The sequence below is a fragment of the Pocillopora verrucosa genome, chromosome 4 (genome assembly GCF_036669915.1).
Source record: "Pocillopora verrucosa isolate sample1 chromosome 4, ASM3666991v2, whole genome shotgun sequence".
NCBI lineage: Eukaryota > Metazoa > Cnidaria > Anthozoa > Scleractinia > Pocilloporidae > Pocillopora > Pocillopora verrucosa.
This window is the reverse complement of record NC_089315.1, coordinates 2690643-2707653: the sequence shown is the minus strand read 5'-3', so window position 1 is coordinate 2707653 and position 17011 is coordinate 2690643. Positions and strand designations below refer to the sequence as shown.

The following is a 17011-nucleotide window of genomic DNA, read 5'->3' as shown; positions in this document are numbered from 1 at the left end:
GGGAATTAAGGGAGGGGGGGGGAGGGGTGAGAGATTATTGACGGCCAGTGATAGAGGATCATTACAACACTACAGAGCTTTAAAGGGAGATTAGGCAGATTTTCACTGTGACGCAATAAATAAATCTATCCACCCCGCAGCAGTCCATTGGTAAACTTCAACAATCAAACGAGCAATACCGTTGCAAACAGGGGAAGGGGAGCTATTGCTCGTCTGTCCTTTCTTACGTTTTTGTTGTGTTGCATCATTTATCCGTCAGTCATCTAAGATATTAAAGATAGAGTCAAATGCATGTTTTATTCAAACCTTCAGTGTGGGAAAATCATTTTTGGTTCTTCAGCAAAGACAATCGCTTAATCATTAAGTTGTCATCCTCTCATTATATTTTGATGAGTCTAGAAACTGTTTAAAATCAGGATATTTTGACAAGTTTACTAGCTATTTTAAGATGGTGTGGAACACAGTGATGAAACTTTCACTGAAATTTTCGATTTTTCGACAGGCTTTCATGACCATACAGCAAAAATCAAAATATCTCCATGGCCTTTTATAGCAACTGGAACTCTCACCACTGTAAGTGTAACACTAACTTCCGGTAAGTTGATTACAGAGCTGAATTATAACGCAACGCGTGCCCTGACTGGTCAAAAATATATTGTATATTTACCTGTAAACCCATAGAAAACAAAATATTTTTCCACCCTGTTAAACGGCGCCACACGGGGGAATTCCCAGAATTTAATTTTTGAGGGCCTTTAGTTTGGAGGAAGCCAAGAATACGATTTGAACGTCAAAAACAACGACAAATATTTCATTTTTCAAGCATGATAAAAACCTTTCATTTAAAACGCAGAACTTCAATAATTCTTGACTAGAATTCCCTAAACTGCCCGCCGAGAATGAAAAGTTAGCATGTTACTTCAAGGGAATTGTAGCGACAAACTAACTGGAGTTTTATTTAGGTATTAAATGAAAATAAGATATTGAAATAAAAAAGACACTTGCAAAGTGAATGGACTCGCAAGTACTCTGTCGTTTGCTGTCCGCGATTTCAGCTGCAAAAGTTTAAAAAAGGGTTTCAAAAATCGCGTTTTCCGATTAATTGAGAGTGTCTTATTCTGATTCGAAAGAATAAAGAATAATTTTTTTATTGTAAATCTTTTTGTGGCTGTCCCGCGCGCGCTCGTCTATCGCGTCCTATTTTAGTTGAAAAGAAATTCTCGAAATTTTCGATCCTCAGCTAACTAATTAGTACATAGTATTTTAAATTGTATTATTCATTGGGGCTCTAAGGGTTTCTCAGGAGTGCGAATAGAAAAAAAATGGCTCAATGCTACGTAAAAAAGAAAGGGTTTACGTTAGAAAGAAAGGGATAAGCTAAAGGAATGGGAGTTTATATACATAGCGACGGGAAAAAGTGTCGATGCACCTGTAAAACTGGGACCTAACGGTAAAAAGTCTAAAGAAGAATTTGCCATTCAAATTCAGATTTACTCAGACTTGCTTCAGAAAAAAGGGCATAATGATCTCCATGGTGCAGTTTTAGCATAAAAGCTGCTTCCCCTTCAACTCCTCGCCACGTAAGCATCGACAATACCTTATCAATGGCTAATGCTTTTGTTTCCTTCAGCGGTTGATGTCCTCGACGCGAACTCGAAATACATAATAAAGTCAGAATCAGACGGCAAAGTTATCGATGAAGGGAGGGATGATCTTTGTAAAAATGAAGATTTTAAAGAATTATGCCGCTTACCCGCAGACAGTAAGTAGGGTATATGAATGATCAGAATGAAAAAGTAATCCCAGCTTCAAAATTGATAAAACTGTCAATGCAATGGCTATCAAGCAAGGCCCCATTTAAATGATCTCGGGTATCCGAGAAAACCCTCCCCTCCGAGTTACCCTGGGCAAGCTAACTTTTCTTTAAAACAATCAGCCGACCGTTTATATGAAGTTATGAACTCGTCTCGGGCAGGCGAGACAACTTAGGGGGGGGGGAGGGGTGTATTATCTCACCTCGGCAGGGAGGGTAACCCTGGCAGGCGAGACAACTTTTCCTCATGTAAATACATTATCTCGCCGATACGAGACGAGACAACTTGAACAGAAAATGCGTGCACACGCCATGACCAGGATGTTTACAGCCATTTTTCTCCTGTCATGCGGCATTTTGACAAATATGTAACCTGGCCGAACGAGGGTCAGCAGATGTTAAATTTCATATAGACGCTCCGTAAAGTTGTCTCGGGGGAGGGTCATCTCGGGTACCCGAGACCATATAAATGGGCCTAAGTTTGACTGATCTGTCTATGCGTTGACCTTCTGTTCTATTCGAGTCTAGAATCTCTAATACAAGAACAGAATACTAAAACTTCAACAGTTTATGCTCTGATCTTTGAATTTGCCAAATCTGACCTCCCATCCACTCGTTTGCATTTGAAAACGCATACTATTTGAAACCTTTTGACAAATCATGCCAACCAAAACGCCCAATTACAAGAACGCCGATGACTGTAGAAGCTCTTGGACACGGTCAATTTAAAATCGCCAGTCGTTTCAGCGTGGACATGCATAATGGCTTCCTGTGGTCGATATGCAGCTGTTCACTCAATCTCTTGTCTGGGCGAAAGAACGGAGATGTGTGCAAACAGAGGACATAAATATAAACATCATTACTGAGTCCATAGTAATCTGCTGGGATCAAAAATAACTTGATTTTTAAATAACTACTTTAATGATTCAAACACCGTTTCGGATTTAAAGAAAGTAACAAAGCTTACGAGAAAGATCACATAGAGTATTTACCGGTCAGTATGTTTTCAATTTTGATGATTTTCAATGTTTCTAGAAAGAAACCTGTGCTTTTCGATACAGCTTTCTTTTTCGAAAGTGTGCTCTGTGGGTCACTTTCAAGAAAGACAAATTGAACTTCAGTCGTCGAGACTGAATTATTGATTTTCTGTACCACGCACCGTTCAGGCTCAAGTCACAAAAGAAAAAAGAACATTCAGCCTCAGCCAAGAGTTAATTGTTCTTATAATATAAAAGGGTGTACATAAATAAACATGTTATGCATCAAAAGACTCACCTGAATGTTCTTCACGGGTAAATAAGTCAACAACTGACTTCTTTGAATAGCGCCGCGTTGTTATCAACTCGATGTCTAACGCTGGATTGAATCAGGTCGGCTGAGTTTATTGAGCTTCATCAAGTTCATGGGAAGGTTTAAATTTAGAACCGCCCTGCAGTTCAAAATTGTGACGTGTTTTCCTTTAGAGAAAGGACCGAAAGTAAAGGTTAGCATACTTTTTTCGCACTAATGCACCATAAAGATATTGAATATTAAAGAATAGTCTGATGAATTTGTGACTTGCCTGCGAGGGAGTATTTCTAATTGATATAAAATCAGACCTGAACAAAACATAGATATGTGAAGACGATACATTTATATCAGATATATTCAGATCTGATTAAACACCATTGTTAGTTCATATATCGCCCCGAATGTCGACGTCAGTGTCTTGAATTTTCGTAAATTAAAGAAATCGGAATGATTTTAAGTACGCTTTCTCATGTTCACTGACACAATGACAAATGTTGACATAGAAGCACGCAAAGCGGAACAGAAAGGTTGTTTCGACACTCAGGATTCTTGATCTTGCAGGCGATCTTCTAGTTCGCGAGACAAAGAAACTCAAGTGGTCAAGCGAGAATGAATAAATAGGTGACAATGAACGCAGTTAAATTATGTAACTCTGTTTCGTGTTCGACCCGAATCTCGTTTGCATGTAAATCGTTTACAAAGCAGTAAATTACATCGAGTGTGGTTGTACTGCTTTGGATCAAGATGATTTGCAAACATGATTTCAAACACTTTTTGCATTAGGGAAGAGCGTCGTTTTCTTTTAACGCCCAATTAGCATTGTTCCCAATAAAGTGCTGAACGAACAGTTATTTGAAGAGGTTGCTTCCTGTTTGGTTCATGAGCTAAGCTTTCTTATTTTCGTTTGTACTACTTTGGATCAAGATGATTTTCAAGCATGATTTCAAACACTTTTTGTATTAAATTTTCTATGCACCGCTTATATATTCCATAATAACACATCCCGTACGTACCCTTGGCCGTATGAAATAAACAAAACTAAAGAAAAACTTTTTCACAAACATTTTTACGAATAAGGAAGAGCGCCTTTTTCTTTTAAAGCCCAATTAGCATTGTTCCCTATAAACTGCTGAGCGAACAGTTATTTGAAGAGGTCGCTTCCTGTTTGGTTCATGAGCTAATCTTTCTTACTTTCGCTTCCGGTTAGATTTTTTACATAATGATTGAAAAATAATGGTAGGTTTGGAACTATTGTTAAATTGTAGTTTAATGCCACAAATCTTGATTACGACAAGAGAACGATAAAGGCTCGTTGAACAACACCTGAATAACAAGGTAAGTGACCTTTCAATTCAACTGAATTTCAACTGAGGAAAGCGTCGATGCACGAGGAATTTGAGAGTTCTTCATAGTACGTAGAGGCGGGCGCGGGAAATAAACTTAAAGGCCCGTGTCTAGAGAGTCAAAGTAATTAAAAGTCCGTAAACCTGTATGAGTTCGTCATGTTATTATTTAAGGTCGAGATATGAATGATTCAGGGAAAAATTAAAATTGAAAATATCACAAAAGAAAACGGAATAGACTGAATTTTGAGCCTTTAAGTCTAATATAGAGTATCACGACTTGCGACTCACAATACATTAATACATTTCTTTCTTATGTTCCTTCTCGAAAAGAAATATGATTCGTCATTTTATAAACAAAAAGATAAATGTATCTCGCACAATCGCTGCTAGATATGCATAGGCAATTTTCTGGTGATTTTATTAATTCCATCGGTTGACTTGGACATATTTTGTCAAAAGTTTTACCAAAGGGATCTTTTATTTCCTGCATCGAGGATTGATGACTTTCGTCTCCATTTCTATGAAAGGAGTTTCAATTTTCGTTTATTTCGCTCTGACGAAGGGCTAACACTCGAAACGTCACCTTTTTCGCCCTTAACGGTGGCTAATTTACGTTTTCAACTCAGTTGTTAACATTAAATTACCAGCTATACTCTTCCACCAACGCAGCACCACAGTTTCTTTAGAAACTTACCCCTTTATTTAAGAAATGGTTCACTGCAAAGATAGAGCACAATTTCTGAATTTATAGATAAACCAACTTGATGAAGAGGGTTGTAGCCATTTATATCAAGAGGATGTTTGTTTTTATCACATTACAATTTTCTGTAAGTCCCTTATGGACAACTTTCGATCCATCGATTTTATCTCAGTAGTATCGAAGCATTAACTTTAATAAAAATTAACTTGTCTTCCTACAAATACGCAAAACACTCCGAAAAGTTACTCAGCTTTTACTAACGTACATGTTTTACATGCTTCTTAATTTACAAGATTGCTAGGAATAATAGGTGTAGGTTTTTTATTTTCATCAGAAAGATTTGTTGCGTTGTACATTAAAATTAACTGTTCTCTACAGATATTGCTATCCACTTGTTGGATACGAAGAAAATGATGATTTCAGCCAATCAGCTGTGGCGAACTATCTCCTTAAACTTGTTCCTTTTCGTTACAAGTGGAGGAGCAGGATATCCCTCGGGAATAGAATTTAAAAATGCGTCGATCTGTGATGGTTAGTTGTTTCATTTCATTTTTATTGAAACTGTTTCAGTGAGCTCTGAACATTTTCCTGTTATTAAAACAGGATAAGAAAGGGTAGTCGGCGGTACGCATTCGGAGTCGACTAAGTGCAATAAAGCATCAAAGTATGGAGTGGCTTCAAAAAGTCTTACGGCGACATGCGCTTGAAAACGATAAATAGATAATCCAAATATATAGCAAATACAGACCGAAGTCCTAGCTTGCAGCAAGGGTGACCAGTTGTTATTTAACACCTAATGTGGGGGGAATCAGTCGTCGCTGAAAGGGAATAAATGACGGGGGGGGGGGGGGGCTAGAGATTATTGACGGCCAATGTGAGAGGATCATTGCAACACTACAGAGCTTTAGAGGGAGATAAGGTAGATCTCATTGTGACACAATAAATAAATCTCTCCACCCCGAAGCAGTCCATTAGTAAACTTCAACAATCAGACGAGCAAAACCGTTACAAAAAGGGGAAGGGGAGCTTTTGCTTCTACCTCTTTTCCTGAGTTTTTGTTGTGTTGCGTCGTTTTTCCGTCAGTCATCTAAGATGTTAAAGATAGAGTCAAATGCATGCGTTTATTCAAAGCTTTAATGAGGGAAAATCATTTTTGGTTCTTCAGCAAAGACAGTCGCCTGGTCATTATATTTAAATGAGTCTAGAAAGTTTTTATGATCATGATTTTCTGACGAGTTTACCAGCCTTTCTAAGATGGTGTGGAACACAATAATGACACTTTCAGTGAAAGTTTCCATTTTTCGACAGGCTTTCATGACCATACAGCAAAAATCAAAATATCTCCATGGCCTTTTATAGCGACTGGAACTCTCGCCACGATAAGTGTAACAGTAACCCCCGGTAAGTTGATTACAGAACTAAAGAGAATTATAACATGATTTCGACATAACGCGTGCTCTGATTGGTGAGAAATCTATTGTATATTTACCTGTAAACCCATAGAAAATGAAACATCTTTCCTCCTTATCAAATGGCCCCACACAGGGCGAATTCCTAGAATTTAAATTTTAAAAGTAGTGAATGTACTCTCAAGATTTATGGCAATGTCGTTTACTGTCCGCGAATTCAGCTGCAAAGCTTTAAAAGAGTTTCAAAAGTCGCGTTTTTGCATGAATTACGAGTGTCTTGTTCTGATTCAAAAGAATAAAGGAAATTTTTTTCTAGTAGAATTTTTTTGTGGTTGTCCCGCGCGCGCTCGTCTATCACGTCCTATTTTGGTTGAAAATAAATTTTTGAATTTTCGATCCTCAGCGGTCAGTCCGTAAGCCATGACCTCGAGCCGAATATTTCCCGTCCGACACTCGCTCTCAGTTAAATATTACATAGTATTTCAAATTGTATTTTTTAGTGAGGCTCTAAGGGTTTCTTTAGAGTGCAAATGAAAAAAATTAATTGGCACAATGCTGCGTAAGAAAGGGGGGAAAAAAGAAAGAAAGCTGAGCTAAAGGAAAGGGAATTCATATACATAACGACGGGAAAAAGTGTGGATACACCGTTAAAACTGGGACCTAACGGTAGAAAGTCTAAATAAGAATTTGCCATTCAAATTCAAATTATTCCAGACTTGTTTCAGAAAATGGGGCACAATAATCGCAATGGTACAATTTTAGCATAAAAGTTGCTCCCCTTTCAACTCCTGGTTACGCAAGCTTCGACTATACCTTATCAATGGCTAATCCTTTTCTTCTTCAGCGGTTGATGTCCTTGACGCGTACTCGAAATACATAATAAAGTCAGAATTGGACGGAAAGGTTATCTTCAAGGGGAGGGAAAATTTTTGCAAAAACGCAGATTTTCAAGAATTATGCAGCTTACCTGCAGACGGTAAGTAGGGTATATGAGTGATCAGAATGAAAATGTAATGCTCGGTTCAGAATTGATAAAGCTGTTAAAGCAGTGGCAGATCAAGTAAGTTTGACTGATCTGTCTATGCGTCGACCTTCTGTTCTATACGAGTCTAGAATCTTCTTATACAGGAACAGAATACTGAAACTTCAACAGTTTATGCTCTGATCTTTTAATTTACCAAATCTGATATCCCATCCCTTCGTTTTCTTTTAAAAACGCATACTCTTTGAAACGTTTTGACAAATCATGCAAACTAAAAACGCCCAATTACAAGAACGCTGATGACAGTAAAAGCTCTTGGACACAGTCAGTTCAAACGCGCCAGTCGTTTTAGTGTGGACATGCGTAATGGCTTCCTGTAGTCGATATGCAGCTCTGCACTCAATCTCTTGTCCTGCCAAAAGAACGGAGAGGATCTCAATTGGAGGGGGATATTTTAACTATCAACGGTGAAAGGTTGATTTCAGGCTATTTGAAGATTGATGGATGATTTTCGAAGTTAGATTTTTTTCATAAACACTCCCTTTTTGGGAAATACTTGAATACACAGGACAGGATAGGTTTTTCCTTTCCTCCATTCAAATTAGGACTCTAGCACTAAAATAAAGGCTTTCCCTTTAGATCTACCTACACCTTGAAGAATTTTAGGCCATCGCTGTTTCCTGATGGTGGCTTGCTGCTGTGACAGGCACTGTTCCTCACGAATCGTGAAATTTGAACATTTAGATATATATCCAAGCCAAATCGTTATATTGTATCTTAAAACGCCAGGATTTTTTTCTTATCAGTCAAACCACTTACAGTTTATCTCCAAAGGAACATCTGAAAAAAATTCAAAGTATTCTTGTTTGCATCAAAAATTGTTTTTTGAGATCTTCTGTGTAAATAAACATTCTCTGAGAAAAGTCACGACTTAAAATGTCAGTTGTACTAGAAGAAAAAAGCATTAATTTTGAGCTGATGATTTATTTCGACGCTTTGTTGCTATTGTTGTTGATGCTACTTTATTGCTGATGCTAATAACTATTATTTCCTCCTGTTTTTCTGTACACTTTCCTGATCTTCTTGTTTCTTTCTTCTAGAAACTCACGTGTTCACTTACTCAGATAAATTGGGAGCAATTCCATCATTTTTCAAGGTAATCGATTTAGTGACATGAGCGAGTTTCAAGCCTCCTTGAATTCCTCGCTCTTTGTCCTAATTATAATCCTTAGCGTATATTCACATTTATTTTTTCTGTTTTTATCACAGTACTTATTTCTGGCCATTCAATTATTATTAACTTTTTCTTGGCACTATAAACGAGCATAAGATTAAGTTCTGGTTGATTTGCGTAAGTCGTAGTGTTAAGAAACGAGAAACAGGTTAAATAAATATATGCGCCCGATTGAAAGGCAAACTCCTTTCTTTTTTCTCTTGAATTACCAGATGCTGACCGTTCATGGAAGACTGCAACTTTTTAACCAGGACGATGTTATGTTTCTTTGTCTTGATGCCGTGGCTAAGGGACACTAGACTGAGTCGAACAAGGGACAACGACCAAGTGAAAGATGAGGAGAAACGCGAGAGCAAAGTGGAGGCGAAAAAGTATTTTCTTGCAGAAGCTATCCTTACATCTCTCATAAAAATAATTTCATCATAAATATGATAAAAAACGAAATTAGTTAATCATTTAGCTTCTCAATCGCTCGAGGAGAATGGCAGGGACATATTTAAGTAGAACATAGGATAACAAATTTAAGTCTGGTATATGATATACGATAGGCCGCTGATTGAAGTTGTATAGATACTTAATTTAAACTACCACAATGTCTTCTCCTACATTTCCATAAGCAACCCCCCACCCCTCCCCCCTCCCTCCTTCCCCTATTTGATCTTGTGTACGCACAAGATAAGTATAAGAGATTAGAGGCACAGCCGTCTTTTGGGGGAAGGAGGTGAAATGCAATAAGTGAGGAATGCAGTTTTTTAAAGTTTAAAAAAGGTGGCAGCTCGTGATTGTAACCTTTTTCTCCGTTATTGTGGTCTTATTTCATCATAGAGCATTATATTGCCAAGTGATCGCCAGTTAAGTGAACATTGCTAAGGTTACTTTCAAATGATTAATTCTTTGGGGCGTTTCAACCTAATCAGGGATAACTGGGTTTGCAACTGTTGCGTGAAAGTAGTTTGAACATTTACTTTCTCTTGGTCATCAATGACTTTGGACATTGAACAGTTATTAATAAACTAACCCACCCACCCACCCACCCCCTCTCTTTTCTTTCCTATGAGCTGTCTATCTCCCTTTTGGGAGGTTTACACAAGCTGACGTAGTAGATGTAAAACATCGATCACTAATTTACCTGATAAGTATTCAATTTATTAGTATTGTTTATTAGGTTTTGACTCTGAGACCTTGTCTTACAGTATCGTTTGTTTCAAGATGACTCTTTTTGATTACTAAATATCTAAGTGACTCACTTTGTAAACAGGTCGTCAGTTCGATTCTATTCTGAAGTCATATATTACCCCGTCTTATCTATTCGCACTCGTTGTTTAAGGGTGGGGTATAGCTGATTACCAGTTTACACTCAGGTAGGTTTATCGATGACAATTCTTTTACTAAATGTTATAAGGTCGTTGGTGTCAGAGACATTTCGCAGTTTTAACACCAAAACGTTTCCATCCTACAGTCTAATCTATTTCTTTAATTTGTCCTCTTCCTCGAGAGTCAGCTACTCATTCTTGCCTTTTAGTACACTTTGAACACCGCATCAACACAGAGAAACATGATATACTCTTCATTGAAAAGTTGATTTCTTGCTTTAACGGTCAGCATCTAATGGTTTTTTAGGAATGAAAACAAAAGAAGAATTTCTTTAACGTAAACGCATAGATTGCTCTGTCTTGCTTCTCTGTAGAAGCAACGACCACTATGACACGAGCATTGATGAAAATCATCATCATTATCACTATCATTGGCAGAAAATCACTGTAAATATGGATACGGGACCAATGGTTGTTGGGTATCAAAGCTCACCTATTTGGTGAAATAGTAAGCTGAATAGAGATAAAGATAGAAAAAATTTCAAACAAAGAGACAAACAAACAAACAAAAAAAATAGGAACAGCGCAGCAGAGCCACCTTATAACAATCTCAAGCGCTGTAAACACATGGCTGGTTGAACACCTATTTATTAATTGATTACCTTCAAAAATGGTGGAAGTTTTGCTAATTTCTTAGAAATAGTCTTCACTTGAGTTTCTGGGAAAAAATAGACATGCTAGTAAATAAATAACAGCCGATGGTCTATCCGCATAAAGTTTCATCTTGTATTATTTTTTTCGCTTCAAAACACCTTACCACCGGCGGGAAAGTTGCAGAAGTCTGGATTGCTTTCGCATACATGGTCATTCCTGCCTCTAATAACCGCCTTACTTTCCGATTCTAACCCATACTCGTATTCAATAGTGACATCAAGGACATCTACAGCTGTCGGAAACAAACACCAGTAAGAAACATGGCGCAGTATTCCCTCAAATGGGGAGAGTTTGTAAAGCTGATGATTCGAGCGTTAGCCCCTCGTAATAGTAAATAAATAGAGGAATTGTTGGTAGTGTGTTTTATTTACAGTACAAGACGCATGAAGGCTATTCCATGGAATGCGTCGGCTACTGAGCGGTTCATTGAAAGGAATAGTGCAGTTAAAATAAAATACGAAGATTGTCACTTAAATTAGCCAAAGACATCAATGAAGAAAATTTTAGTGTTGAATAAACCGCGACGGTGTTTGCAGTTAAAAATAGCGAGGAGCGGTATCTAAAAATCCTTTGGATCTTTCCGAAACGAACTGGACCTCAACCTGTTGATTTCCTCGTGTTTCTTATCGCTTGTTTCATTCCTAAAGAGAAGCAGCTCGGTAAAAATAATTTCCATTTCCGCTGACAACGACCTCTCTTCTTTGAGGAAGTATATTTCAGTCGCCGTAATTTACTCATCAAAAACCTACAACTAATAAGATTGTAGAGATTTAAAGTTAGGGCCTGTTTACACGGATGTGGGGGACCCCAGGTGGGTGAGGTTATCCGCTTAGCCGAGGTCGATAAAAAGCCCGCGTTTACATACAATCTTACAACCCCGGGATGCCGGGGTGAAGTTTCTCGAGGTTGTTATCGTATTTGTAATTAACAAGTTTAACGGCGATGTGTGGTGAAACGTTGCCGAAAAACGTCAGTATTTTACCGTCCTTTAAGATTTTCGCCAATAGCTCGATGCGTTAACCGTTTCTGACGCTACAATGTCTTCGCTTCGGCGTAATATGTGAACGTAGTGTTGAGTTTAGAGTAAAAACGTGATTAAATCGCTGTGAAGTTTCATTGCTAAGAGGGCGTAAAAAACAGTGTTTTAACGTTTTAGCTCTGCATGGGACGGCTAAGAAATGTGAAAATTTTGAACATACCCGTATTTCTGGTCCGCGTGTCATTCGTCCATTCAATTTTTTGTTTAAAATTGATGTCAGATTTTGATTTTCGTTATTTTTTTATCATAGAAACATACAAAAGTGCCAAATCAAAAATTTTGACTTTTTTTTCCTTTTGATAGAATACTGAGACACAACTTTTATTTCTGTTTTAATCCTGTCAACAATAAAGAGAAAAATGAAACTGAGCCGCAATTTTGCTTTTCTGACAATGTTGCAGTCTGTGGCATGGCTTAGTTTTTCTGTTTTCGGCAGAAATCTAAAAATTTAAAATTTAAAATTAAATTAATTGGTATCAGAAACTTACCCCCTCCCTCTCCCTCACCTTCATTCCAACCATGTTTTACAGTATGGCGTCTGAAAAGTCGATATGGCTACATCACCCGCTCCAGTATGCTCCAATACGAAGTCTAAGATATTTTTAACTTCTTAGCTAACGTCCAAAGTCTGGCTGCTCGCTGTAATGGATAGAACTGAGGAAAACGCTCCAAAACGTCGTGAAAGACCGCGGAGACAGGTAAACTCTCACTTCCTTCCCAAACCCCTTAAGCAAGGAAGCGGACCTGGCCGTGGGGAGGGCGCCGGGGGCAAAAATTACCGTGCGCATGGGCCCCTCCCCCTCCCTCTTGGGCAGTTCTGTCAACGATTCTGAATGTTTTGGCCGAAAAACAAAAATTTAAAATTGATTGCAATTTTCAATTTTCAATTTTTAGACTTCCGAAAACAAAAAGACTAAGCCATGCCACAGACTGCAACATTGTCGGAAAAGCAAAATTGCCGCTCAGTTTCATTTTTCTCTTTATTGTTGACAAGATTAAAGTAAAAATATAAGTTATGTTTCAATATTTTATTAAAAGGGAAAAAAGTCAAAAATTTTCAATTTGGCACTATTGTAATTTTATGATAAAAAATAACGAAAATCAAAAATTGACATCAATTTTCAATTTTTGATTTTAAACGAAAATTGAATGAACGAATGACACACGGACCATTTCTACAGTGGTCCATAGAGGACCTGCCGTCTCGTCCCCTGAAACATCAAGACGTGCGTGACAGCCGATCACGTGCGACCTAACAATTTTCCCATTTCTCGCGCGATAATTTATCATTTCTCGTGGGATAATTTCCATTTATTTCACGATAATTTCCCATTTATCGCGCGATATTTTTATTTTATCGTGCGATGCATGAGATTTATCACCCGATAACAAAAAAACGAAAGAAAAATTGCATGTCTTCTGTGGGCCACCGTCTGTTTCGGTATTGTTTTGCTCATTTTTGTGACATGAACGCGATCCCGGCCAGGTGGGTTACCTCACCATGACATGTTTACATTGCAAACTGTCACCCTGGCTGACAGGGTTAGCCTACCCAATATCAGTAGACCGGGCAACCCGCCTAGGCGGGTCATCCTATCTACCATATAAACGTGATCAAGACTAGATAATAGATAAGATGAGCGGATAATCGGTAGATTTTATTAGATGTTTCATGGTTAATCACACAAAAACGTACACTTCCCTTGCATCAACATTACATAAATCCATTTGTAATAAAATGGCGGCGAAAAAGCGATGTACTTTCATCAAATCGTGTATTATTACGTCGAAACAACGTTGCGCTAACACAAGGAACCGATTACTGGTAACTCGTTCATTGCTGAGAGATACGGAAAATGTCAAACATTCCAAGCATTTCAAGAATTTGTCGATTTACGTCAGCGATGAAAAAGAAAGGCCGGGTAACCGCATAGGCATCCCACGGAAAAATTGAGCAACGCAAGGTAGTATAAACTCAGCAGTTTATTATCTCTTTAAAAATGCTGAATGCAAAGCGTTTATACCGAGGAGGCTAAAAGTGCCAATAGATACATTCGATAAATTTTTTTGGCAATGTTTTGCAACTTTCCGAATTGCTTAGATGCAGGGAGGGGCTGCAGACTGCGCGACATATCATGCTGCTTAGAATGATTTGTAATCCGTCCTTTGCATTCCTTCTTGCGTCACGTTCTCGGAACGGGTCGCCTAGTCCTCTTCCAATCCTGTTTCGCAGATGCAGAGTTGTTTTTGTGATATAAGGGAATATCTCGTATAAGTATTTACTGAATAAACGGATAACGTTGAACCGTGTGGCATGTTTGAAAGACAACAAGAGCACGAACGAAATTATTCGATACATCATATTCATATTCCACTGACATCAACTTACCGGGTGTGCATGTTACTGTTAAATTAAAGATAGCTCCAGTAGAGATGAAAGGCCATGGAGAAATTTTGATTTTCGCTGTCTTATCGTAGTTGCCTGTAAAAAATACAAGAAGTAAACTAGTTTGAACGCAATCTATTGTGTTATTTTCTGTTTAAATTTTTATTTGTCAATAAATTCAGAAACAGTAGTCAAAGGATATGGAGGAATCAGTCGAATAACTTCAAAGAATAAAAATCCAAAGGGGAGGGCGCAAACGGGGCAGTAGGACCCATGCGAGGCGCCCACCCAAGGGAAATAGGGTTTAAAAAATATCTGATCTGATTTGATTGTCTGTGAAGTTAGTCCACAACTTCATTTGCTCATTTTGATTTATTAAAACTAACATGATAAAATTTGTGATTATTTATAACATTTTTGAGAAATTGATTGTGTTTTGGGAGACTGATTTGTGATTTAATATGTCAGCTTCGTCTAACTCTTTTAAGCTGTTGTTCAAGTCTTCATCTGAGTCGAACCCCGTCAATAAATAATGACTTCCGCTAAGAGTATCGAAACGTTAATCGCTACTTGCGACAACAATCCCAGAGTAAGGACTTCTCTCACCAGGTATATCGAACTGCACAATCAAAAAAGACAAGCATTAAACCTACTACGGATTTTTAGCGTTTGAAGATGTATGTTTGTCACAAGCCAAAGAGAAACTCACCACAGAAAGTCACATTTATAAATTCTAACCCCGAGAGATATGCCACGGTCTTAGTGAAGACGAAAAGCAACAGATTCAAGGCGATGATTCGCAGTTGATTGGTTGAACACTTCATTGTCTTCTAAAGTGACAGCTGGGCAGCAAAATACTGAAAAGGAATTTATTGATGTCGATCACATTTTCGCAGTGATGTTACTACAAGCGAGAAAGGGGAATGGGAAGGAAGAATGGGAAAATGAAATGGGAAATTGAAAAAATATTAATTTTTTTTCTAATTTTTCTGTTTCAGATTTGCTGTTTATAACTGAGGAACGAAACGACTGCAGGAACGAAATAAACTGATGGCAAGAAAAGAAATGAGCTTCGAGGAACAGATAATAACCAAGAACAATTATATGAGTATCTTCGCGCAAAACAGAGGCTATTATGTTTCTTATCCTTAAAATATTTTGCAAAACACGTGAAAAAATATTTACGAACAGCTTAATGTTCTAAGCGTGGGATGTCTTCTCTCGAGTGTTCTCTGGTATGACTTTATGAATAAAAATATTTCCCTTCTTCCGTAACAACCATAGAACTCTCTCTCATCTTAAATTGAGTTTTAAACGAAGACTTATCATAGTGGATGTAAGGTTTGAAAATCGGGTGGTATCACGTGGGTGATATCCTCAGATATACCCCAGTTTTAAGAGGGAAAATATTTGTTAACGTGATGTGTTTAGACCAGTCACGAGCGAGTAAAAATATTCTATGGATCATAATCGACAATATACCTTAAGTAGAATTCCCCAATTTCAAGCTCTACATTTATGACGATAAGTCTTCGTTCAGTATAATTGATTGAAGGTGAGAGAGCGTTCTGTGGTTGTTAAGAAAGAGGTGACATGCTTGTTTGTTCATAAAATTGTACCAGCACTGAAAAGTTAAAAACCTACGCAGTGAATGGTTAGCTGTACCGATAAACATTTTTTTCAGCTAATTTGCAAAAAACATTTGAAGGATGATAAACGAAATAGTCTCCATTTGGCCCAGAAATATGCCTGTTCTTCGCTCTTTGAGGACGGGATTAGCTGAGGCTAACCTTTAGAAGTTCAGGAAACTCGCCACTGGTATTCATGCAAATTACCATTTGAAACCTGATAAATTCATTATTATCTGCTTGGCGCTTCTTATGGTCTGCTTTCGTATCAATTTTCCTCAAGTAGAGGAAAGCTAGCAGTAGACGTCTGTTTTCTTCGCATATTCGAACACACTTAAGTTTTCAGAAGGTTCTAGGACAAGACTGAGCTTCACTATGCACTTGAAAGAGGAAAATTCAATCATTTATACCGGTAGGCCAACAGTTCTTTGCCGAAGACGTTGAAGACGGAAAGCAATCGGATACAACTGTAGCATCTGTTGAACACACTTAATAACGACCCTTCAAAAAACATAGAAGGCCGACTCCGCAAAATTATCGCAAAGAAGTAAAATACTTACAACAGAAGACTCAAGTCTACTTAGCTAGCTACCTTTTTTAGGTCAGCAATTGAAGGATGCTTATTCAGGCATTGTAATACGTTTTTTGCGTGACTTAACATTTTGTTAGGTTTAATTTCAACGGAGGTTTCGAGAAGGATTTGGAACCCTTTTTAAATTTAAACATTTCCAACTTTTTCCCATCGTTAATGTTGGAACACGAAATCTCCATGCTTGAACTGGATACTTAGCAACACTAAGATAAGAACGAGGATTGTCACCAAAATTTTATGAACATGAATACTACTCCAATGTCTTACTGCACCAGTAACTTACCAGGAGGGATTAACCTTCGATGCTGTGTGCAACCTCCTCTAGATATTTTACCTACGCTTGAGAATTTCAAATTTTGCCGAAGAGATCGCTTCCGTTTTTTTGCTTGGCTTCAAGATTCGAACCCTGAATCAAGATGTGTTTGCTCAATTATCATTTGAAAACGGCTCGAAACCAAACGGTATCATTGCGAAGAAAACAAAACCGGATGGTAAAGCACAGACTACTGGCTTTGGCATGAACAGGAAGTTAACGTCAACAAATTTTTGTTTTGTAAACATGATA

The 17011-nt window shown here is 37.9% G+C and overlaps 2 protein-coding genes across 2 annotated transcripts; one reads left to right on the top strand and one right to left on the bottom strand.

The window, feature by feature from the left end:
• The first annotated feature begins 5534 nt into the window (after positions 1-5534).
• On the top strand, positions 5535-9279 carry LOC136280555 (uncharacterized). The gene is made up of 5 exons (XM_066165958.1): positions 5535-5680; positions 6458-6550; positions 7403-7534; positions 8641-8696; positions 8987-9279. The coding sequence occupies exons 1-5, from the start codon at positions 5560-5562 to the stop codon at positions 9071-9073; spliced, it is 489 nt and encodes a 162-aa protein (XP_066022055.1). The 5' UTR covers positions 5535-5559; the 3' UTR covers positions 9074-9279.
• Positions 9280-9952: 673 nt separating this feature from the next.
• Positions 9953-16856, bottom strand: LOC131779570 (uncharacterized). Its single transcript, XM_059096132.2, has 6 exons — positions 16730-16856; positions 14936-15083; positions 14230-14322; positions 10905-11033; positions 10750-10805; positions 9953-10379 (listed from the first exon to the last, which is right to left on the bottom strand). The coding sequence occupies exons 2-6, from the start codon at positions 15048-15050 to the stop codon at positions 10293-10295; spliced, it is 480 nt and encodes a 159-aa protein (XP_058952115.2). The 5' UTR covers positions 15051-15083; positions 16730-16856; the 3' UTR covers positions 9953-10292.
• Between the last annotated feature and the right edge of the window lie 155 nt (positions 16857-17011).

Coding starts and splice junctions, on each gene's coding strand:
- LOC136280555 (XM_066165958.1), top strand. CDS start 5,560: ATGATGATTTCAGCCAATCAGCTGTGGCGAACTATCTCCTTAAACTTG. Junction 5,681..6,457: donor AAATGCGTCGATCTGTGATG/GTTAGTTGTTTC, acceptor ATTTTTCGACAG/GCTTTCATGACCATACAGCA. Junction 7,535..8,640: donor ATGCAGCTTACCTGCAGACG/GTAAGTAGGGTA, acceptor TCTTTCTTCTAG/AAACTCACGTGTTCACTTAC.
- LOC131779570 (XM_059096132.2), bottom strand. CDS start 15,050: ATGAAGTGTTCAACCAATCAACTGCGAATCATCGCCTTGAATCTGTTG. Junction 14,323..14,935: donor TATAAATGTGACTTTCTGTG/GTGAGTTTCTCT, acceptor TATTTTTTACAG/GCAACTACGATAAGACAGCG. Junction 11,034..14,229: donor AACAGTAACATGCACACCCG/GTAAGTTGATGT, acceptor TGTTTCCGACAG/CTGTAGATGTCCTTGATGTC.